The 25,535-nt window shown below is 36.2% G+C and overlaps 2 protein-coding genes and 1 pseudogene across 2 annotated transcripts; 1 reads left to right on the top strand and 2 right to left on the bottom strand.

Moving 5' to 3' along the window:
* The first annotated feature begins 228 nt into the window (after positions 1-228).
* On the top strand, positions 229-1,164 carry LOC100519759 (olfactory receptor 1013-like). Its single transcript, XM_003122780.1, has one exon. It carries the CDS (start codon positions 229-231, stop codon positions 1,162-1,164), a length of 936 nt encoding a protein of 311 aa, XP_003122828.1.
* A 2,408-nt stretch (positions 1,165-3,572) lies between these two features.
* Positions 3,573-4,523, bottom strand: LOC100519942 (olfactory receptor 9G4-like). Its single transcript, XM_005660903.1, has one exon. It carries the CDS (start codon positions 4,509-4,511, stop codon positions 3,573-3,575), a length of 939 nt encoding a protein of 312 aa, XP_005660960.1. The 5' UTR covers positions 4,512-4,523.
* A 13,234-nt stretch (positions 4,524-17,757) lies between these two features.
* Positions 17,758-18,704, bottom strand: LOC100520122 (annotated as a pseudogene).
* Between the last annotated feature and the right edge of the window lie 6,831 nt (positions 18,705-25,535).

The raw sequence follows: 25,535 nt of genomic DNA on the forward strand, positions 1-25,535 counted from the left end.
CATTAAGGTTTCTTACTACTAAATGTATTTCGTTGAAATAAATATGCAGACTCAAGAAATATCCATCACTGGCCCAAATCACCCAAGTTTCCTGCCCAGATCTTTCTTACTCTAATAACCATAGCCTTGACCATATCTCATAGTCTTATAAAAGAGAATGCCCTTTGGTATTGGTTGAGATAAATAAAGATGTCGCTCTTATATTGGCAGGTGAGGTCTCTTTAAACCATGGAAAGAAGCAATCACACTGTCACTGAGTTCATCCTGGTGGGCTTCACAACAGACCCCGTGATGCAGTTGGTCCTGTTTGTGGCCTTCGTTGGTGTCTATTCTGTGAGCCTGGTAGGAAATACCACCCTCATGTTGTTGATCTGTAATGACTCCAGGTTACACACACCCATGTATTTTTTCATTGGGAATCTGTCTTTTCTGGATCTCTGGTATTCCTCAGTCTACACCCCCAAGATCCTAGTGACCTGCATCTCTGAAGACAAAAGCATCTCCTTTGCTGGCTGTGTAGCCCAGTTCTTCTTCTCTGCTGGGCTTGCCTACAGTGAATGTTACCTGTTGGCTGCCATGGCTTATGACCGCTATGTGGTCATTGCCAACCCCCTGCTTTATGCTCAGGCCATGTCAAGGACACTATGCTGCTCTCTGGTTACATATTCCTATATTGGAGGTTTTGTCAATGCAATAATACTCACCAGCAACACATTCACGTTGAATTTTTGTGGCGACAATATGATTGACGACTTTTTCTGTGATGTCCCACCCCTGGTCAAGTTGGCATGTGGTGTGAAAGACACCTACCAGGACATGCTCTACTTCCTCCTGGCCTCCAATGTCATCACCCCTGCCATGCTCATCCTGTCCTCCTACCTCTTCATCATCACTACCATCTTGAGGATCCGCTCCACCCAGGGCCGCCTCAAAGCCTTCTCCACCTGCTCCTCCCACCTCATCTCTGTCACCTTGTACTATGGCTCCATCCTCTACATCTACTCCCGCCCAAGTTCCAGCTATTCTCTTGAGAGGGACAAAATGGTGTCTACATTTTACACTGTGCTCTTCCCTATGTTGAACCCCATGATCTACAGTCTGAGGAATAAAGACGTGAAAGGAGCTCTGAAAAAACTCTTCAGGATTATGCAAACTGAAGGATAAATTGACATCTCTCTCTCAAATCAATGCTCTGTGAAAACAGACTACTTCAGGGGAAGCTTGAGGAGAAGTATTTTAAAACACCTGTTTTTCTATTTAATGAAATCCAATGAGAAATATAATGTTTCTTACATTCGTCTGTTTTGCTTTAGTGAAAGTGCTATAATATGCTCTACAAGATAGATTCAAATTAATAGTAATACAGTTTTTAAAAAACTATATAAGGTTTTAAGGCAGTATGAACAGTATATATCACTTCTGGAATTCCAAATGATTAAATTTTACTTCACTATCTCCCTTAGATAGATCCCTATATTTTTTCCCTATCAACAAGCATTAAAGTATTGGGAAGAAACTCTTACATGGTAATGGAAAAATGAGGAATGTGAAGAATTTTGTGATGGAAAAAGAGAGGGCGTCGAGACATTGGAATATAAACCGAGATGAAAAATCAAATTGGAAATGACAGAGCTAGTACAAATGGTAAACCGGCTACAACTATGGGTTCTACAATTTTTATTTAACTCCATTTTATAAAAGTGCTCGTAACAACAATAGCTGCAATTGTTCAATAACAAATTCTAATTTATGAGGTACAAGCTACTTATTTGTCACATGTAGCTAATATTCTATAATTTGTAGTGTTGTTATAAAGAGTGTTTTCAAACATTAACCATTTATAAGTGTTTAGATGGTACAAAGGAAATAAAGAATGAAAAAAAATTCACTGTGCATTTTCAATGCCATTCCAAACTATTTTACTTGCAATACTTATCAAGGGATGTGTATTAACTTATTTTCACAAGAAAAAAGAGAGTGCCTCACTTTCTTCTGGTTTTCCTCTCTCTTTTTCCATCCAATTATTGACTGTTGAAGAAAATTTCCCACTAGCTAATGATCTCATGGTATAGTCCATAAATATAGATCTACATATACCACTTTCAAAATATTTTAAAAGCTACTTTTGTGACTATACTGTGTATGGGGAGGGGAGCAGAGCAATCAATCAGAAAGTTTGAGCCAATACCAGGGCATGCTCAAATTTAGGATAATATCCCGAGGTGGATGCTACCAAGAAATTACCTTTTGCTTGTCAGGCAAATTCACATTGGGGGTGGAAGTCTGATTGAACTTACTCTCTTTTTTCAAGGTAAAACATAAACTACTTGATGCAAATACCAAAAATTGGAAAAAAAAAAGGTCAGGATAAGTGTGTAATTTAATAACTTGTCCGATGATTACAACTCCAGATAGGAATCACAGTTTCTTCTTTGCACTTCTCTAGCTATCATTTATGCCTATAAGTGGAAATGAAAACAGACATTCAAGGATATTCTACAACAAATTACTTGTAGTTTTCAGAAACAACATTATCTGCAATTTTATAGTTTACAGTTTCTATAAACTATGTTTATAGTCATGAAAGTATTTTTGAGAGTCAACATCAGATTTTAAGCAATAAAAGTAAATATCTGGAGGCTAAATGTCCACTACCTTTGTCATGAATATAGATGAATCCATACTCTTCCAAAAGTAATGAAGCTTGTCATTCCTTACAATGATTAAAGTACTATAAATGACATGCAGATCCAATTTTCAAAAAGAACTGTACATTACACACAAGTTATGAAAAAAATCAATTAAACCTGCCATGTTTTACACATGGAGCTGTAAAACATGAATATGATGGGACTTTTGTTTGTTGCTTTGATTGTGTCACTTTGTCCCACCTGATGATATTTTCCTATCTGAGAAATAAATGGTGTGTGACCAAGGGCTGGCATGGCAGACTCTACATTCTACATTAAGTGATCATTCTTTTAAGGTGATATGCAATCCTGAAGTCACATATTTCACTATAGATTTAAAAAGTTTTTTTTTTCATAATCTAAAAACATAAAAGTTTGTGTAATATTACATTACTGTAGAAGATACAAGGTTTCCAAAGAAATAATATACTCAATTAGAGCTTTATGAAGGAGTTTGAAAGAATGACTTACTAAAAATAAATAGCTGTCAAGTTTTGAGTGGATTTCCAGGAGCTTAACAATTCTAAATCTTATTTCTCAATTAATCAAGTTTGCTCAGCAAGAGACAAAGATGTACATGAAAGCCATCCAAATCCACTTTTTCTTTTAAAGACCTCCCCAAAAAACAAGCAAATAAGTTTTATGAAAACCTCATACTGCAAAGTAGTAAAATACAATATTGTATAACATCAAACAACCCAATATTATAGGTTTAAAATAGTTTAATCCCAAAAAGTATTGATTAACAATAAAAATGGTTTGATCAAGTTTTCATTATGTACAATATGCTGTGTTTACTTGAAAGGTTGCAATGTTACAAACATGGTTATAAGCCACTAATTCAGAAAATGCAATGAAAGCATTCTGCAACAAAGATAGCCTTCATTTCTGAAGTCTTATGGTGTGAGTTGTTTTCCAGAAGGCCTTTTTGACATCTTTATTTCTCACACTATAGATGAGAGGGTTGAGCAATGGGTTGACCACAGTGTAGAAGAGAGATGCCACTTTGTCTCTCCCCAGGGAATAGGCAGAACTTGGCCTTGAATATGTGAAGAGCAAGGACCCATAGAAGAGCATCACTGAGATGAGGTGTGAAGCACAGGTGGAGAACGCCTTGCATCTTCCTGAGGCTGTACGGATCCTCAGAAGAGCCAGAAGAATGTTGAAATAGGAGATCAGAATGGCAAGAATATTGGAGAGGACCGTGAAACCCACCAGACCTAGGAGGACCTTTTCATAAATGTGGGTGTCTGTACAAGACATTTTTACCAATGGTGGAACATCACATAAATAGTGGTCAATGATATTTTTGCCACAAAAACTCAGGCGAAAAGTGTTGGTAGTATGGGCTATGGCATTCAAGAACCCTCCTATGTAGGAGCCAGCAACAAGTCTAGTACAGAGAGAACTGGACATGGTACTTGAATAAAGTAAAGGGTTGCAAATTGCCATGTGGCGGTCATAGGCCATGGCTGCTAGGAGATAGCACTCAGTGTAGGTTACAGCACAGGAAAAGAAAAACTGGGCACCACATCCAGCCAGGGACATGCGCTTATCTTCTGAGACACAAATGGCCAGGATTTTGGGGGTGTACACAGAGGTGTACCAGAAATCTAGGAAAGACAGATTGCCGATGAAAAAATACATAGGTGTATGTAGGTAAGAATCAATATAGATTAAGATAACAAGGGCCATATTCCCTGATAAGGTGAGCAAATAGAACATCAGAAATATTCCAAACAGAATCAACCTCCACTTGGGATCTGTAGAGAGGCCCACTAGGATGAATTCTGTCAGGATGGTATGATTTCCAACTTCCATGTCCACAGAGTAGAAAGCCTAATAAATATGAGGGGGGAAAAATCTCTTAATAATGTTTTATTGAAAGAAATTAAGCAACAATTAAATCAGCAATTGCTAGGAGGCTTGTGGACTTTTGTCCCTACTCTCTAGAATGATAGAACTTCACTGAGACTTGGGAAACACTGGACTTGGAGTTAGAACCTCATGTTGATTGTAGAGCTTTCAATTAATTGCTTAATATAGCAAAAGACCCTCATTCCTACCAAATGGGTGAGAAAAAAACGTGATCCCCTACAGGTTGTCTGATAGATTAAAGAAAATACACTTGAGAGGTGTGTCCAGTATGGCAGAAATGGAAGACACTGAGCCTACCTTCTCCCATAGTTACAACTGAAATTGCTACTATTTACAGAGCAAGTATCAATGACAACAATCTGAACACCAACAGACTATATTTGCAGCTGTAAAAAGTCTCAATAAATTTCAAATATTTCAAGTCACAGAAAGTATATTCTCTGACTTCAATGTAATTACATTAGAACCCAGTAATTGAAAGATCTCTGGAAAATTCCCAAATATTTGACAAATAAATAATAATCTTCTGAAGGGACCTAAAAGCTAAATAAACAAATTAAGCAATCTTAGAAACTATTGAGAGAATGAAAATAAAAATATAACATATTAATTAGTGGGAAACAATAAAGCATCATTTTACAGGGAAATTTCTAACACTTACCACCAACGAAGAAAAGATAAAATGCCTTTAACCGGTGATGTCAGCTTCTGAGTATGGCTGGGGAATGACCAAGGTGGTGGAGTAGAAGAACCCTGAGCTCAACTCCTCCCATGCACATACCTAAATTATAAATATTGACAGAAAAACTATGGATTAGAATAGCACCAAGATGAGAAGAAAAGATTTTCCACAACTGAGCATCTTAAGAAGAAATAACTATGAGGTGGATAGGAGGGTAACGATGTGATAGTGTCAAACACACACCCTCAAGTAGGTGACCATGAGGAGGAGGATAATCAAAATTGCAAAGTTTCTCCTCAAGGAACGTGGGGTCCAAGTCCCACATAGTGCTCCCTAAGCTGGGGGTCCTGCATGAAAAGATGAAGTCCCCCCAGGACATCTGGCTTCAAAAACCAGGTGGGTTTACATTTGGGAGAACCGGAAGACTGTATATAACAGACACTCCAATCCTAAAAGACATCTGAAAAATCTCATATTTTCTGAATCCATTTTAGGGAGCACATTCTACTAAAAGGGTACTCATTAATAAAGGCAGACATAGCATAAAGGTAGTAGATCATTATCTCTAGCCACAGTAAATGGCTAAGGAATATATCAAGCAAAAGTTGTAAAATATGATGTCAAAAATATTAAATGTGAAAGGGTGAAGAGGTACAACTGTAGGGTTATTAGAATACATTCAAATTTAAGAGATTATCTACTAAAAACAATTAATAATAGTTAATGACATATATCATGTATACATAATATATATAAACCTCGTGGTAATCACAAACCAAAACCTAGAGTAGACTCACACACACAAAAAAAGAAGAGAATCAAAACATAAAACTAAAGATAGTCATCAAATCACAAGAGAGCAAAAGAAGAAGCGAGAAATAAAAAAGACAACTAAAAAAACAATCCTATAGCAATTAATAAAATGGCAATGAGAACATACATAGGAATACCTACTTTAAATATAAATGGGGTATATTATTAATTCAAAAGACATTGTGTTGCTAAAATCTCAAATAAACAACTTGCCAATACACATAAAGAAACTAGAAAAAGAACAAACCAAACCCAAACTGAGTAGAAGGAAGGATACAATAAAAAACAGGGCAGAAATAAGAAAAGTGAAGCCTAAAAAAGACAATAGAAAAAAATTACTGAAACTAAAAACTGTTCCTTTGAAAAGATAAACAAAATTGAGAAATTTTTAACCACACTCATCAGGAAATAAGTAAAATTTGAAGTGCAAAAGAAATTACAACCTATAGCACAGAAATACAAGCAATCATAAGAATACTGTGAACAGTTACATGCCAACAAATTTGAAAATCTACATGAAATGGATACATTTCTAGAAACAAGCAATCTTCCAAGATCAAGTCAGGAAGGAATAGAAAATATGAACAGACTCATTATTGGTAATGAAATTGAATCAGCAACAAAAAACTCACAGGAAATAAGTCCAGGGCCATATGGCTTCACAGAGAAATTCTACCAAATATTTAAAGAGGTAACATCTATCTTTCTCAAATTATTCCCTGAAATTGAAGAGGAGGGAACACTTTGAAGCTTATTATTAGAGGCCGGCAACACACTGCTACCAAAACCAAAGACACCACCAAAAAAAAAAAAAAAAAAAAAAAAAAATACACTCCTGTATGCTCAGTGAACATAAATGCAAAAATTCTTCGACAAAATTTTAGCAACCACAATTAAACAATATGTTAACATGATACTAAATGGTAAAAATAGTAAAGTTTTTCCTCTATGACCAGGAACAAGACAAAGATCCTCAGTCTTGCCACCTAACTTTAAAATAATATTGGAAGTCCTCGTCTCAGCAATCAGACAAGAAAAAGAAATAAAAGGTGACAGATGATTGGATTCGGAAGATGTGGTATATATACACAATGGAATACTACTCAGCCATAAAAAAGAATGTCATAGAGCCATTTGCAGCAACATGGATGGAACTAGAGACTCTCATACTGATTGAAATGAGCCAGAAAGACAAACACAAATACCATATGATATCACTTATAACTGGAATCTAATATCCAGCACAAATGAACATCTCCTCAGAGAAGAAAATCATGGACTTGGAGAAGAGACTTGTGGCTTCCTAATGGGAGGGGGAGAAAGTGGGAGGGATGGGGAGCTTGGGCTTATCAGACACAACTTAGAATAGATTTACAAGGAGATCCTGCTGAATAGCATTGAGAACTTTGTGTAGATACTCATGATGCAACAGAAGAAAGGGTGGGGGAAAAAATGTAATTGTAATGTATACATGTAAGGATAACCTGACCCCCTTGCTGTACAGTGGGAAAATAAAAAAAAATTATAAAAAAAAAGAAATAAAAGGCATCCAAATTGGATGAGAAGAAGTAAAACTCTCACGATATAAGAAACACTGTATGTAGAAAACACTAAAGACTCCACCAAAAAATACTATTAAATCTAATAAATAAATGCATATACAGACATCTGTTGTGTTTCTATACACAAATTATCAGAAAGAGAATTTAAGAAAATAGTCCCAGTTACAATTGCATCAAAAACAATAAAATACCTAGGAACAAATCTAACCAAGGAAATTACAAAAGACCTTTACTCAGACAACTACACGATGTTGATAAAATAAATTGAAGACAATGGAAACAAATGGAAATATATGCTATGCTCATGGACTGGAGAAATTAATATTGTTCAAGTGGCCATACAAATCAAGGTAATCTACAGATTCAGTTCAATCTCAAAGTATCAATGGCATTTTTCACAAGACTAGAACAAATAATTCTAAAATGTATATGGAAACACATATAAAAGGTCCTGAAGTGTCCAAAAGGTCCTAGAGAAAGAAAACTGGAGAAAAGCTGGAGTTATCATGCTTCCTGATTAGAAACTATACCAGACAGCAATGGTAATCAAAACTATATGATACTGGCACAAAAGTAGACACATATATCAGCAGAACAGCATAAAAAGTCTAGAAAATATGCCCACACTTACATGTTCAATTAATATACAACAGATAAGCAAGAATATACATGTCAGGAAAGACAGCCTCTGAAATAAATGGTGTTTGGAAAACTAGACGGGTACAAGCAAAAGAATCAATCTGGACAACTTTCTTTACCATATAAAACAACAACAAAAACAAACAACAAAAAACCCTAAAAACGGAATACACCTAAACTTAAGACTTGAAACCAGAAAATTTCTAGAAGGAAACATAGGCAGTATACTCTTTGGCATAAGTCTTAGTAATAGATTTTAAGATCTATCTCTTCAGAAAAAAAGAAATGAAAACAGAAATTTTAAAATGGGACATCAGGAGTTCTTGTTGTGGTTCAGCAGAAATGAATCTAACTAGGAACCATGAGGTTGTGGGTTCTATCCCTAGCCTTGCTCAGTGGGTTAAGGATCCAGCATTGCCATGAGGTGAGGTGTAGGTCACAGCATTGCTGTGGTTCTAGCACAGGCCAGTGGCAACAGCTCTGATTAGACCCCTAGCCTGGGACCCTCTATATTCCACGGGTGTGGCCCTCAAAAGACAAAAAAAATAAAGAGGGGGGGACGTCAAACTAAAAGGATTTTGCCTAGTGAAGGATACTACCAACCAAAAGGCAATCTATTGAATGGAAGAGAATACTTGCAAATAATATATCTGATAAGTAATTAATATCCACAAATATAAAAGAGTTTATACAATTCGACATCAAAAAACCTCCAAACAACCCAATTTTTAAAAAAAGCAGAGTGGTCCTCCCCCTGTGGCACAATGGGTTTATGATCCAGCTTGTCTCTGTAGAGTTACCAGTTCGATCCCTGGCCTGGTGCAATGGGTTAAGAATCATTGTTTTCCATAGCTGCGATGTAGGTCTCAGCTCCAGCTCAGATTCAATCTCAGGCCCATGGACTTCCATACGATGTGGGTGTAGCCGAAAAGGAAAATAAAATGAGCAGAGGACCTGAGTAGATATTTTTCCGAAGAAAACATACAGATGGCCAACAGATACATAAAAAGATATTCAACATTATTAATCACTTGGAAATGTAAATCAAAACCACAATGAGATATCAGCTCAGACTCTCAGAATGGCTATTATCAAAAAGACAACAAATAACAAGTTTGGCTAAAGATGTGGAGAAAAGGGAGCTCTTGTGTACTAACTGGTGGAAATGTACATTGGTACACTCACTATGGAAAAGAGTATGAATGTTTATCAAAAAAGTAAAAATAGAACTACCATATGATCCAGCAATTATATTCTTGGGTAATTATCTCAAAAACACTAATTCAAAAAGGTATGCACCCCACTGTTTATGCAGTATTATTTACAATAGCAAAGATATGGAAGTAATCTTACTGTCCACTAATAGATAAATGGATAAAGGAGATGTGGTACACATAGAAACAATGCCATATTATTTGGCCATTAAAAATAATGAAAATCTACTATTTGCAATAACATGAATGGATCTAGAGGGTAAGTCAGACAAAGACAAATACTATGTGATCTTGCTTAATTGTGAAATCTAATAAAACATGAACAAACAAAAGAAAACAGAAACAGGAGTTCCCATCATGGTGCAGCAGAAACAAATCCAACAAGGCTGCAGTTTCAGTGCCTGACTTGCTCAGTGGGTTAAGGATCCAATGTTGCCATTAGCTGTAGTGTAGGTCACAGTCGCAGTTCAGATCTCATATAGCTGTGGCATAGGTCAGTGGCTACAGCTCCAATTCAACCCCTAGCCTGGGAACCTCCATATGCCACGGGTGCAACCCTAAAAAGCCAAAAAGAAAAAGAAAACAGAAAACAGAAACAGACTTATAGATACAGAGAACAAACAGGTGCTTGCCAGAGGGAAGATGTCTGGGTAGTGGGATGAGTAAAACAGGTGAGAAACAAACTTCCAGGTACAAAATAAATGTCATAGCAATGTAAGGAATATAAAGCATGGTAAATACAGTCAACAATATTGTAATAAGTTTGTACAGTGGCAGATGATAACTGGACTTATAACGGTGATCATTTTGTGATATATAGAAATATTAAATGCCTATGATGTCTATCTGCAAATAACAGGGTTGTTGGTAAATTATACTTCAATTAAAATATAAAAATTAAAAAAAGGAGGTATACATGAGAACACCATCACAGTTTGGAACATAGTGAAGTATATATATGAAATAAATACTTTCATATATCCTGAAGAACACACATTAGGCATTTTCTCTTTCTGATAGTTATACAAATAGCAGTATATTTTACTATTCTTGCTACTATTAGTACAACTAGAAAATTTATACATATATATATGAATATAAATATATAAAATACATGTAAATTACATATATACATGCATACATGCATGCATATATTAATAGAGAAACAAACTATATACCAGTTAATAGTCTAAGCCCTAATCTTAACTCACTTAATCCTTTCCACAACTCTATACGTGATCATCATGTATTTTAAAAACATTTCCAAGGTTACAGAACTGGCCAGCAGGACAGTTGGTGTTTGATCCCAGAATTCTCTTTATCAAGAGCATATACTCTCAACTGTTAAACCATTTATGTCTTTTATAGATGAACTGTTTTCTTTCCTGCTCAAGCTAAAGCAATACTGTGGCCCCTGAGAACCTGATTTCCTTATCTAATAAAATATTTTTAAATTGTTTTTAAAGAATGCTTTGTTTTCCATTTTCTTCCAGGTGACATGAAATTTATATATGTATTTGATGCATTTTTTATAAGGTGGCCTAAGACCATTAGAAAGAACCCAACTTTGTTGTCAAGGGTTCATTGAGAAAGCATGAATATTTCTAAGTTGATGTTTCAAAGCTCCAAAGCTCTCAGAGAGAAGCTAAAATGAGATTATTTAATTCAAAACATTACAGAGTTAGGACTGAGGCCCCAGTAGCTTGAGAGCTGATGTCCTCCTAGGTAAAAAGGCAGTGGGAGAAAGCCAAAACCCACAGAGGACTGTGATTTACCCTGATGTTTAAAACATTTACTTTGGAGCCAATTAAGAGTCAGTGTTGCAGCTAGAATGCAAACCTGATTCTTTTATCTGGAGGTCTAGTGCTTCCACTTGCTAGGAGGTAAGGTATGGATGTCTGAATTTTTCTCATGCAGCCCATGATATTAAGATAGATTGTGACTCCATGGATGGCATGTGGTAAAAGCAGCTTGAAGCCTTGAAGACAATTCTACTACTCCAGCTATTACTATATAATGGATCTCTTCTTATTAGCATGCAAAGAACAAAAGAAGCTTTAGTCATTCATTCACCCAGTTTCATAAGTCAGCTTTAATTTACCTTCATAAGCCTTTTCTCACCATGACTCATTTCTACATGACTCATTTCATTTCTACATTTATATTTTTCTTCTATATCTATTCAGGCTTGAATAAATTATCTTGCCAGAAATGTATGGTTATTACATTGATAACCTACAAAATAATGTATTATCATCTCAATATCTATTACAAACTTTCTGTGCTATGTTATCACTTGTCTACACTGGGAAATATATATATATATATATATATATTTATATATAAATATATATATATATATGACTTATTAAACTCTCTTTAATAAAATATAATTGGGCGATGGAAATATCTGGATAGAGCTAATTACTACTGTTATACTACTTCCACCCAAAGAGGCAAATAACAGAAAAAATGAATTTTGTGCTAAGCTCAGTCTTCTCAGAAGATGAAATATTTAAATGATCCTGAAAAGTGAGTCCAAATGCCGGCCTATTGAAGGGGGAACAAGAAACAAGAGAGCATTTCCATGAGAAGAAAGAACATAAATCATCAGAGGAAACCACAATTCAAAAAGATACATGCGCCCCAATGTTCATTGCACTACTATTTACAACATCCAAGACATGGAAGCAACTGAAATGTCCGTCAACAGAGGAATGGATAAATAAGATTTTGTACCTATATATGAAGGAATATTATTTGGCCACAAAAAAAGAATAAAATAATGCTATTTGCTGCAGCATGGATGGACTTAGAAATTATTACATTAAGTGAAGTAAATCCGACAGATAAAGACTTATATTTCTTATATGTGGAGTCTTAAGAAAAGATACAAAAGAACTTATTTATAAAACAAAAACAAACTCACAGATTTCAAAACCAATATATTGGTTACCACAGGGGAAACCATGGATGGAAGGGAGGAATTGGGAGGATGGGAGTAACATATACACATGGCTGCTTAAAACAGGCGATTAACAGGAACCTACTGTACAGTACAAGAAAATCTACTCAATAGTTTGTAATATCCTATATAGGAAGAAAGAATGGATATATTTATATGTATGACTGATTTGCTCTGCTGAACACCTGCAACTAATGCTACATGGTAAATCAACTGTAATCCAATAAAATCAAAATTTTAAAAAATGAATTACAAAAGAGAACATATATCCCTCACATGAGTGAGAGTGGTGAGCAAAGAGGCTGAGAAGTTAACTAAAGATGAGATGGAAGAAGGTGCCAATGGATGAGCCACAAGAGTTATCAGCTCACAAAGCTTAGTGGAAGCCATAGTAAGGATTTCGGTCTTTAAACCGACACAAATGGAAACACTTCCATTATGAGGAGGTAACATAACCATGTTTATATTTTTAAGGTTCACCCTGGCTATGGCTCACAGAATGGATTGAAAAGGAGCAAAATCTCCCTTTTAAGAGAAATCTCTGAAATCCCCAATCAACTATTTGCTCAAGGTTGAGGTCAATTATCTGAGAAAGGCAGGAAAGAGGTATTCAAACCTCTTGAAAAAATTACTAGGAATTGTATAAACTGAGACCTTACCCTGACAGACATGACTCAGAATCTCAGTTTAATCTCTAACCAGGAATGTGTATTTATAAACTAATTTAAACCCAGGATACAAGAAATCTTTAAAGACAAGATCCTCTCAAAGTACTGTTTGGTAACAAAATCATTCCTTCTGTACTTTTAAACTGAAAGCTACAAAATCTTGGGAAAAGTAAATAAATAAATTTAACAAAAGCTTTAGAACATTTTATTAAAAGACAGATAGTCATCATTCTGACTTTTGTATGAAACAGAATTGTGTTGGAAATCCACCACATGATATTTTGTAACAACTCCACCATTTAAAAGAGAAAGAGGGCAAAACTAAACAACAAACCAAAGATCTATGTGATATATTGCAAAAGAAAAAAAAAAGAACTTTTAATTGATTTCCTGATTTCAAAAGTAAATTCTGTTTTTCTACCTTTGATGTCTGTGATGGCCATGTATTTTGTTTGGGCAAATAGTTTATAGCAGCATAGGCATCATCCTGTAGATGCCAAGCCTGAACCTCGAGAAGCTTTGCATGTTTCCTTTCTTATTTTTGAAATCCTACCACTGCCATGTAAATAAACTTGGGTCAGCTTGCTGGATAATAAGATATCTGGCTGCATTCTCTTTGTGACCTCAGCTGACAGCAAGCTAGACCCCAAACATGTGAGTGGGTCCATTCTTCATCATCCAAACCCCACCTGAGCTAATGGCTAAACACAGACATATGAGCCAGCCCAACTGGAAGCAAACAGGACTGGCATAGACAGTCTTGTATAACTGCACAATTGAGATGACAGCACAAATGCTGATTCCATCCATTGGTAACTCTGCAATTTTTTTAGCCTCCACTCCTCATTCCTCCACAATTAGAAAAGTAAAAATAAAAATCAGTGCTATGTACATAAGATGCATATCTCAGTGTGTCACCAGAAAATATAGCTAACTAATGGAAGCTATTTTTATTCTGAGAAAAATGAATAATACCTGACTTAATTATAAAAGCTGAGCATGAGAAAAAAATATGCAAACAAAACCATGTTTTTTTTCCCAGAAGATGGTTTAAGCCAGAATGGTACTATCCTTCAGAATTTCTTCCTAAAACCTTGAAGGTTAATATTTTTGTTACTTTCACATGCAATTGAACAACGGAGTGCAAAGTCCACTGGTCTGGGATTGAGGAGTCCTGTCATAGGGACAGAGCCTGACACTAATTACTTTCTCTGTGTGTGTGTGTGTATGTGTCTGAGTTTAATTGAGATATGATTGCCATAACACTTGTGTGGTTATAAGAGAGTCACCTGTATGGTCTGGAACACAAGGTTACCCATATGAACAATTTGGTTGAGCCTTTTTCAGGAACCTTCTGTGATTCCAATCTGTTAACACTTAGAGAATCAATCACAAAGATAAGGATAGATAACCTCACCTGCAGCAAGACAGCATGCAGAGAAAATCAACAACCTTTATATATGCATATATCTTTGGCGACATCAGACATTACCATCCTCTTGGCTTAAGCAAGAGAGAAAATATAGTCTTATTTTAACAACAAGATTTGCACTGTCACACTTGTTTCAACAAAAATCAACCAATGAGCTTGTGCACACTCATTAATTTCTTCATCAAGAAAATGAGTCATTGCTCTTCAATTTGTGGAATGCTGGATCTCTTCAATAACTAAACAAAGGCAATGCACCTTCTCTCCAACAGTCATAGCTGCACATATGTTTAAACAAACAAAATTCGAGTTCACAAATCCCCATAAATCTATCCATAGGTTTTTTGGTTATGATTCTTAATGAAAATTCTAATACTAAAAGATGCCTAAGTTCCTTTCCAGTGCTAACATTCTATAATCATAAGAGATGAGTACTAAATACTTTGAACTTCACATGCTTATACCTGATTTCCTAATCTTCAGCCCCACATGTTGATCTATATGCTCATTTCTAAAATTAGGTAATAAATTTGATTCTTCTAGTTTCTCCAGCCACAAACCAGGAATCAACCTACTTTCTTTCTCTGCTGGCCCCGCTTCAACATCCATCCAGCACCTGAAAATGAGTAGCAAGGAGTGAAAATATCACACTAGCAATATGGATTGCACATCTACTAGAAGCACTAGCATCAAAAAGTGTGTCACCTTTTTGGTCCTCTTGTTTTCACCAGGATAACAGTTAATATATGATAATCCAGCATAACTACTAGACTGAACTTGAATTCTAGATCAGAGTTACACATATGGAATTCTATTTAGAAGATGGAGAGTGTGTGTGTGTGTGTGTCTGTGTCTCTGTGTGTGTTTAGCACAGGACAGAATCTGTATCTCTCTTGTTTCAGCTGAGGTCAGAGATAGGACAAACCACTTCACTGCCCCTGATCCCAGTTGCTTACCCTGGATAAAGAAGGACACTCCTGGAAGTGATACTCTTTTCCCCCTCCTTTGATAATTTGGCATGCTCTATTAGACCCTATACATGTATTCCTCAACAGCCCTTTGGGATTCCTTCAACCCAGTAGCCCAGAAATATGTACTTCACTCTCTAAAGACACAATTACAGTTCTTTTGGAATATGGGGATGATATATTAATTAGGATATGAAAATAATGAGGAGTATTTAATTAAAATTGGCTCCCTTAGTTGGTCTAAGTCACAATATGATTTTTTTTCCATATTGAAATCATGAGATATTTGCTAGTTTATTTTTATTTTTTATTGTAGTTGATGTAAAGTGGTCTGTCATTTTCTTCCATACAGCAAAGTGATCCAGTTATACATTTATATACCTTCTATTTTTTCCACATTACCCTCCATCATGTTCCATTACAAGTGATTAGATATAGTTCTCTGTGCTATACAGAGGGATCTCATTGCTTATCCACTCCAAATGCGACAGTTTGTATCTACTAACCCCAAAACTCCCAGTCCCTCCCACTACCTCTCCTTCCTTCTTGGCAACAGAAAGTCTTTTCTCCTGTCCATGAGTTTGTTTCTTTTCTGTAGTAGGTTCATTTGTGCCACATATTAGATTCTAGATACAGGTGATATCACATGATATTTTTCTTTCTCTTTCTGACTTATTTCACTTAGTATGAGAGTCTCTAGTTCCATCCATGTTGCTGCAAATGGCATTACTTTGTCTGCCATGGGTGCAGCCCTAAAAAGACAAAAAGACAAAAAAATATTAAAAAATAAGTTAAAAAATTAAAAAAACACCTGTTTGAAAAAAAATTAATTGGCATTTTGATTTATTGACCAGCATATAATCTTCACTATAAAATGTAGATTCAATTTAATATTAATATAGTTTTTAAAAAGTAGCATTCACATTAAATGCAAAATAGAAGTGTATTTATTATATCTGGGATCCCAAGGGCTTAAATGACCTTATTATTCCCCTATGTTGATCCACTGATTTTCCCTACCTAATGAGATTTATGGGAATATACAGAAAATGTTATATTGAATTTGGATATTTGAGGAATACATCCTTCCTCTTTCTTGTCCAATACATACAGAAATTCTGTGTAAATGGAAATATAAGGAATATTAGAAATATTGTGATGAAAACAGAGAGGGCAATGACATGCTATTTAATGAATGCATATGAAAAGAAATCAGAAATGTCAGAGCTAGTACAAATGGTGAAGTGGTTACAGTTATCCATTTTACATTTTTAATGTAAATGCATCTTATACATGTACTCATTGCAACAATAGCTATAAGCATTTAATAACAAAGTTCTAACTTCATGGCACAAGCCACTCATTCATCATATGTAACTAATAGTCCTTTGTTTTCCATGGTGTAAAGACTGTCAAAAAATAAAAATAAAAAGCATTTTCATGTACTGAAAATGAAGCTATAATTTTCTCTGTACTTAAAATATTCTGGTAGAAAAAAATGTGTCTAGAATAGAGTTGCACTTATGGTTGTTGGTTCATTTTTGCAGTTCGTTCCACTGGATGTTATTTTTCTTTATGGAAAAGATGAGGTGTATGAATTAAGGAAACATGGCAGACTGAGTCTCTGGAAGAGACCTCTTTTTCAGGGCAATACATTATCATAGAGGCACCTATTTCTCCGTGATTTACAATGATGTATGTTTCTTTTCCATCTAAATAACTATTACACATTTCACTTAATATTAAATTGATGTGGAAGATACCTATTTACAAAGATATTTTCTACATGCTCATCTAGAGCTTTATGAATGAATATGGAGGGAATTCCTTACTAAAACTAAATGTGTATAAAACCTTGACTAGATTTCTGGATATTTAGCCATTCCAAATCATTTCCCCATAGAATAAAATTCGTTCACTAAGAGTCAACGTCAAACCATGTGCACAAAAACGACCTAATTCCTCTTTCTCCTTCTACAACCTTCCGAAGATGATTAAACAGATAAATCTTATAAAAATCTAGTACTGCTGAGAAACAACTACAGTATCACAGAACATCAAAGAGCCAAATATCATGTTTAAAATAATTTAATCTCAATAATATAATAAACAATAAAAATGATCTTATCAATGTTTCATCTTTTAAGATTAATGTATTGCATTTACTTGAAATATTGCAATGTTTACAAACATGTTTATAAGCCACTAATTCAGAAAATGCAATGAAAGCATTCTGCAAAAAATGAACTTCATCTTTGAGACCTTATGATCTGAGTTGTTTTCCAGAAGGCTTCTTTGACATCCTTGTTTCTCACACTATAGAGGAGAGGGTTGAGCAATGGGTTGACCACAGTGTAGAAGAGAGATGCCACTTTGTCTCTCCCCAAGGAGTAGGTGGAACTTGGCCTTGAATACGTGAAGAGCAAAGATCCATAGAAGAGCATGACCGAGATGAGGTGTGAAGCACAGGTGGGGAAGGCCTTGCATCTTCCTGAGGCTGTGTGGATCCTCAGAAGAGCCAGAAGGATGTTAAAATAGGAGATCAGGATGGCAAGAATGCTGGAGAGGAAAGTGAAGCCCACCACTCCCAGGAGGACCTTTTCATAAACGTGGGTGTCTGTACAAGACATCTTTACCAATGGTGGTGCATCACAGAAGAAGTGGTCAATTATATTTTTGCCACAGAAACTCAAGCGAAAAGTATTGGCAGTGTGGGCTATGACATTCAAAAACCCTCCTATGTAGGAGCCAGCAATGAGTGCAGTACAGAGAGAATCAGACATAGAACTTGAGTCAAGCAATGGATTACAGATGGCCATGTGGTGGTCATAAGCCATGGCTGCTAGGAGATAGCACTCCGTGTAGGCTACAACACAGGAAAAGAACAACTGGGCTCAACATCCAGCCATGGAAATGCGCTTATCATCGGAGACACAACTGGCCAGGATTTTGGGTGTGTACACAGTGGTGTACCAGAAATCCAAAAAAGACAAGTTGCCAATGAAAAATACATAGGTGTGTAGAGGCAGGAATCAATACAGATTAAAATAACTAGGGTCATGTTCCCTGATAAAGTGACCAAATAGAGAGTTAGAAATATTCCAAATAACATCATCTGTCACTGGGGGTCTGACGAGAGGCCCACTAAGATGAATTCAGTCAAGATAGTGCGATTTCCAACATCCATGTCCACAGAGGTGAAAATCTGATATGATAAGGAGACAGAAAAAATTAGTGCCTTCTCTGGTGAAAGAAATAAACAGAGGTATCGATTAAGTCAACAATGACTAGGAGACTTTCCCCCTTAATCCCTTACTATCTTTTTTTTTAAAAAAAAAAAGGATATAATTTCAGTCTGTGACTTGAGAAGCCCACTGGAAATGCAGTCAAGATCTGATTTTATTTTAATTACTTATTTATTTAGCATCTTTTTAGGGCCATGCCCACAGCATGTGGAGATTCCCAGGCTAGGGGTTGAGTCAGAGCTATAGGCACTGGCCTACGCCACAGCCACAGCAATACCAGGTTCAAGCAGCATCTGTGACCTACACCACAGCTCATGGCAACACCAGATCCTTAACCCACTGAGCAAGGCCAGGGATCAAACCTGTGTCCTCATGGATAATAGTTGGGTTCGTTAACTGCTGAGCAACGACAGGATATCCAGCATCTGATTTTAGAATTAAGGTCTTCACTTACCAATTGTTTGATGAAGTGCAAGTACCTTGTCTCATCAACAGTTAAGCAAAATGATGACCTCTGACAGTTGGTGTGATTGAATTTAGGTCATATTTCAGGAAAATATCCATCCAAATATCGTTACATGGGAAGCACTCAAATATTTTCAGTGTTCTGTATGTATTATTGGGAATTTTTTATATGTCAAGCATTGTGTTAATAGTTACACAAATACCAATGCACTGTAATACTCCCACAACTATTAGTACAAATAGAAAAATATTTGTATTGCTCATTATATTCAGATAGCATCCTAAATCCTATAATTAACCCACTTCATCATTTGCACAATTTGTAAGATAAGCATTATAATCTTCACATAGTTTAGGAAACATTTTCAAGGTCCCAGAACTGGTAAACAGCAGAGCTGGTATTTAAATCCAGAATTTTCTTTACCAAGAATACATGCTCTTGGTGTACCCATTATGGCACAGCACAAACAAATCATACTAGCATCCATGAGGATGTGGGTTTGATGCCTGGCCTCGCTCAGTTGGTCAGGGTTCTGGCGTTGCTACCATGAGCTGCGGTATAGGTTGCAGATGTGGATCTGATTCCACGCTACGTAGGCTGGCAGCTATGGCTCTGATGTGATCCCTAGTCAAGTAGCCTGGGAACTACCATATGCCATAACTGCACCCCTTAAAAAGCCAAAAACAAAACAAAACAAAACTCTATTAAGCCATCTCTTATAAGTAAATATATTTTTCTCGCATTCCCTAATTAAGGCAGTCCTGTACTCCTCTGACAACCTGAATTTCTTTATCTATTAAAAAAGGTTTATAGGTCACAGACATGGCTTGGATCTGGCAGTGCTGTGGCTGTGGCGTTGGCGGCAGCTATAGGTCTGATTTGATCCCTAGCCTGGGAACCTCCATATGACAAGGGTGTGGCCCTAAAAAGGACAAAAGACAAAAAAGAAAGAAAGAAAGAAAGCTTTAAAAATTCTTTTTTAAACTGTTCTTATTCTGTACTTTTCTTTAGCTGATGTGAGATTTATATATATATATATAGTCAAAGTATTTTTTGATACAGCAGATGTTGAATATTAGGAAAAAACAAATTTTTGGTGCCAAAGATATACTGAAAAATCATGAATCCCTCAAGGTTTATATCTTGACTTTCCCGAGCTCTCAGAGAGAAGCTAAAAGAAGGAATATAATATAAAACACTCTGGCATTAGAGCTAACGCTCCAGTAGCCAGTTGACTTTCCCCCAGAGACAGTGAGGGAAAACTAAAACTAAGAGGGCTATGATTTACTTAAATGATAAAACATTTATTTTTGAGCTAAACTGCACACACTGCTGTTACTGGAATGCAAATCCAAGTTTTCTCACTTAAAGTCTAGTTTTTCCACTTGTTATTTAGAGAACTATCCTAATCCTTTAAATGTAGCTAATGGCTCCAAAGAAGACGGATGGCCAGTAGGCACATGAAAAAATGCTCAGCTTCACTAATTATTAGAGAAATGCAAATGAAAACTATAATGAAGTACCATCTCACACTAGTCAGAATGGCTATCATTGAAAAGTCTATAAATAGCAAATGCTGGAGAGTGTGTGGAGAAAAGAGACTCCTCTACATTGTTGGTGGGAATGTAAATTGGTACAACCACTATGGGAAACAGCATGGAGATTCCTTAGAAAACTAAAAGCATAATTGCCATGTGATCCAGAAATCCCCCTCCTGGCCATCTATCTGGACAAAACTATAATTTAAATGTAGCTGGTGGCTTCAGAGAACATGTGACTTATTGATGATATTATGGTTAAAAAAAAAGTAAAAAAAAATCTTGGAATCCTTGCCAGTATAGAATGGATCTCTTCTTTTTTAACAGAGACTTTTATTTTATTGAATATTCTATGATACATTTAAATTTTTTGTTTCCCCAATGTATTATTTTTTTTTCTACTGTACAGCATGGAGACCCAGTTACACATACAAGCATACATTCTTTTTACTCACATTATCATGCTCCATTGTAAGTGACTAAACATAGTTCTCAGTGCTACACAGCAGGAGATGAGAGAGCATTTCCATGAGATGAAAGAACATAGATCCCTCATGTGAGACAGAGGCTGATGAGCTAAGAGACTAAGAAGGTAACTAAAGATACGATGGAAGAAGTGGAATGGACCCCAAGAGTTCTCAGCTCACAAAGCTTATTAGAAGCCATAGCAGGGGTGTTGGCCTTTAAAACAACACAAATGGAAACACTGTCATGATGAGAAAGTAATAGGATCAGATTTACATCTTCAAGGTTTACACTGGCTGTAGATCAGATAATGGATAGAAATGGAGGAAATGTTTCCTTTTAACTGGAATTTCTCTGAAATGCTTAATCCTTCATCACCTGCTGACAAAGGCAGCAAAGAAGCATTCAAACTTCTTAAGAAAATTTCTAGGGCTTATATAAACTGGGAATTTATTTAATAAACAAGACTCAAAGACTCTCAGGCTCAATTTCTCTTCTAATCAGTAATGTATATTTATATAGTAATTTAACGTCAAAATACTAGACAAATCTTAAAGACATCCTTTCAAGGTATTAGATGGTAATGAAAGCATGCCCTCTGTGTTTTTACAAGAAACTATAAAATATTTAAAAGGGTAAGTAAATAATTTTGGTGAAAGTTTTAGAACATTCTAGAAAAAGGCCATATCATATAGTCACCATTCTGACTTCTGTGTGAAACAAAATTGTATCAGAAATGCGTCACCTTTATATTTTGTACCAAGCTTCTAATATTTAAGAGAGAAAGTGGTAAATTAACCACCAATCAATGATCAACAAAATATATATATTTAAATGACTGGGATTCTTTACTGGTTTCCTGATATCAAGAGTAGATTCTATCATTCTAACCTTTGAACTGGGAGAGTTTTGTGATCTGTTTTGGCCAATCGCTTGCAACATAAGTAGCACCACTGCAGAGGCCTATCCTGGAGCTCAAGAGATGCTGCATGCTTCTCTTCTCACTTTTGGAATTCTTCCACCACCAGGTATATAAGACTTGGTTAGATATTGAGACATCTGGCTGCATTCTTTCCAACCCCAGATGACAGCAAGCTGACCCCCAGACATGTGCGTTGGTTTGTTCTTCTTCAACCAGTCCTCACTGTGCTAACAGCTAAACGCAGACATATATGCCAACCCAGCTGAGTGCAGATGGGACTGGCTTAGGCAGACTTGCATAACTGAACAATTGAAATGGAAAATCCTGTTCAAATCCTGATTCCACCCTCTGGTAGGTCTGAAATCTTGGGAAAGTCTTTTAACAGCTTCCAAACCACAGTTCATCACTTTTAAGAAAGTAAGAAAAATACCAGTGCCATATACAATAAGTACTTATGCTGTGTGTCAACTGAAAATATCCCTAACAGTAGCTATTTTTACTCTGAGAAAGATGAGTAATACCTGACTCATTTTTTTAAAATTTGAACTCAAGAGAAAAAAACAGTAAGGCTAAGTTTCCTCAAGGAGACAGCATAAGCCAGAATAGTGGTATCCTTCATAATCTTTCTAAAATCCTGAAAGTTATTTTGTCTCCCATTCACATGCATTTGACAAAAGATCGGTAGGCTTTAAAATGCAACTTTTATTGGTTATGGATAGAAAGTCATGTAATAGAGGCAGAGATAATTACCCATTTGTTTTTCTTTTCTTTTTTTTCTTTTTTTAATTCTTTTGTCTTTTTTTTTTTCTATTTATGGCCTCACCTGTGGCATATGGAAGTTTCCAGGCTAGGGGTCAAATCAGAGCTGCAGCTGAGGCTTACACCATAACCACAGCACTACTAGATCCAGACTACCTCTGCAATCTATGCCACAGCTTGCAACAACACCAAATCCTTAACCCACTGAGCAATGCCAGGAATCAAACCTGCATCCTCACAGAGCAATCATCAGGTCCTTAACCAATTAAGCCATAATGGGAAGGCCTCTTTTTCTTTCTTTTTTTTTTAAATTGAAGTTACTTGATGGTGTACACCCTAGGCAATCATTTATTTTCAGATTATATTCCATCATAGGTTATTACAAGATATTGCATATAATTCCCTTTGTTATACAGTAAATCCTTGTTGCTTCTCCCTTAGGCACATGGACTTAACAGATACAGGCCTATGTGCTTTTAAGAGTGCCAAGGTCCTCCCTGGAACACAGTCTCACTCACATGAAAAACTGACTAATCCTTTTCTAGCACCCACCTTCTATGACTTCAGCTTGTTAAAGCCCCTTAGAGAATGGATCAGAGATATAAGAATAGATAATCTCACCCACAACAATATACTGTGCAGAAAAGATTAACAACCCTTACTCATGCACATATCTTTGGAGACATCAGATATGATCACCCTCTTGAAGTGAGAGATGAAATACATTCTCATTTTCACATAAAGACTTGCATGGTCATACTTGTCTCCAGATAAACCAACCATGTGAGCTTGTGCATATTCCTTAATTTCATTATCAGGAAAATAATTAATTGCTTTTAAATTTTTGGAATGCTGGATCTCTGAAAATCTAACAAAAGCAATATATTTTCTCTTCAACATCCAAAACTGCACATAAGTTTAAACAAAGAAAATTTTAGAGAGATGATGAAGCCCCAGAAACCTATCCATGGATTTGGTGGTTATGATTCTTAAAAACAAACAAGCAAACAAACAAAACCCTACACTAAAAGTTTCCTACGTCTCTTCCTAGTGGTAACATTCCATATTTATAAGAGATGAGTAATAAATACTTCACATGTCTACAGCTGAATTCCTAGTCACCCCCCCCCAAATTGATCATCTGCTCATTTCTCAAATAAGGTAGTAAATTCTACTCAAGCCACACACCAGGAATCAACCTATTCTCCCTGTCTCCTACGTCCTCTTCAAACTTCCAAGAAACCCCGGTGTCCCTGCCTTCAATACACATCCTGAATCTGAGCCCTTCTCACCACCTCCACTGATGCCACCTGGTCCAAATAATCATCATGTTGCCAAGAATACTGCAAAAATACTTCTAACTGGTCCATATACATATTTCCCTGTAACATGTTTTTAATATATCGGTCAGTATGGTTCTGTACCACAAAAAAAGGGCAATATCATTATTGCTCTTAAAAACAAAACAAAACAAAACAAAACAAAAACAAACAACAACAACAAAAACCCTTCTACTCTACCAACTGATTTTAAGTTATTCAAAGTCCATATGGTGGATTAAAGGCTGTCTATTACCTGCATGTCCTTATCATCTAAGACTTGCCACCCCCTGATTTCTGTTCCAACCTTGATGACTTTCACTGCTTCTCCCAAACAGCAGCCTGGCCCCAGAATCAGAGATATTTGAACTATCTCTTCCTCCATGTGAATATTATCCCCCAGACATTTGCAGGGCTCACAACCTCATCTTTCAAGGCCAATCAAATGTCATTTTCTGACATTTCTGCATGTCCGCATCATTCCAGTTTAAATTCCAGATCCTCTTCCCACCAACAATCCCCATCCTTCTTAGTCGGCCCAGACTCTGCTCTATTTTCCCCAAGACTTACAGTTATCTTCTAACATTTGTTTATTAAATTGTATGTTTTTCCGCACTAGAATGCTTTAGCTATGGGTCAGAAATGTTCCTCTGTTTTGTTTACTGCTGTATCCCAAAGTATAAGGCACTTCCTGGTATCGAATTTATGTATTCCTAAAATCAATTAAAGGGTTACAACCTTTACACATGAAGCTGTTTTTTCCAAATTATTGTCTATGGCTACTCTAGCTCAAACTATTCAGGAGAAATCTTCACTTGAGTAGACTCCCCTGATCAAAAGAAGGAGGAAGACAGGACACATAACCATCAAGATGGACTAAAATGACTTCTGAATTTAATATAAATTGTAATGTGAAAGTAAATAAATGAAAAAACAAAGAAAATGTCAGAGGCAGTCCTGCTGAAACATGTCATATAGAACAACTTTGATTCTGTCCCTTTCTCCCTACACTGGAGCACTTAAAATTCTGGGAAGCCTACACATATCCCCCTAGCCCCTGAAAATAAGTACCAAGAAGTGAAAATATCACACATTGCTGTTTAGTGAGTAAATAGATGATGATCCAGTGTAACCACCAGACTGAACTTGAATTCTAGATGAAGGTTATGTATATCATTAATGGAATTCTATTTAGAGGATTGTGTGTGTGTGTGTGTGTTGGCATAACAAGGACCCTGTGAGAGCTATGTCAGACTCTGCCTGAGGCCACAGCTCAGGTCACAGAGAGGCCAAACCTCTTTGCTCCCACTGAT

Source organism: Sus scrofa, unplaced genomic scaffold (genome assembly GCF_000003025.6).
Source record: "Sus scrofa isolate TJ Tabasco breed Duroc unplaced genomic scaffold, Sscrofa11.1 Contig53, whole genome shotgun sequence".
NCBI lineage: Eukaryota > Metazoa > Chordata > Mammalia > Artiodactyla > Suidae > Sus > Sus scrofa.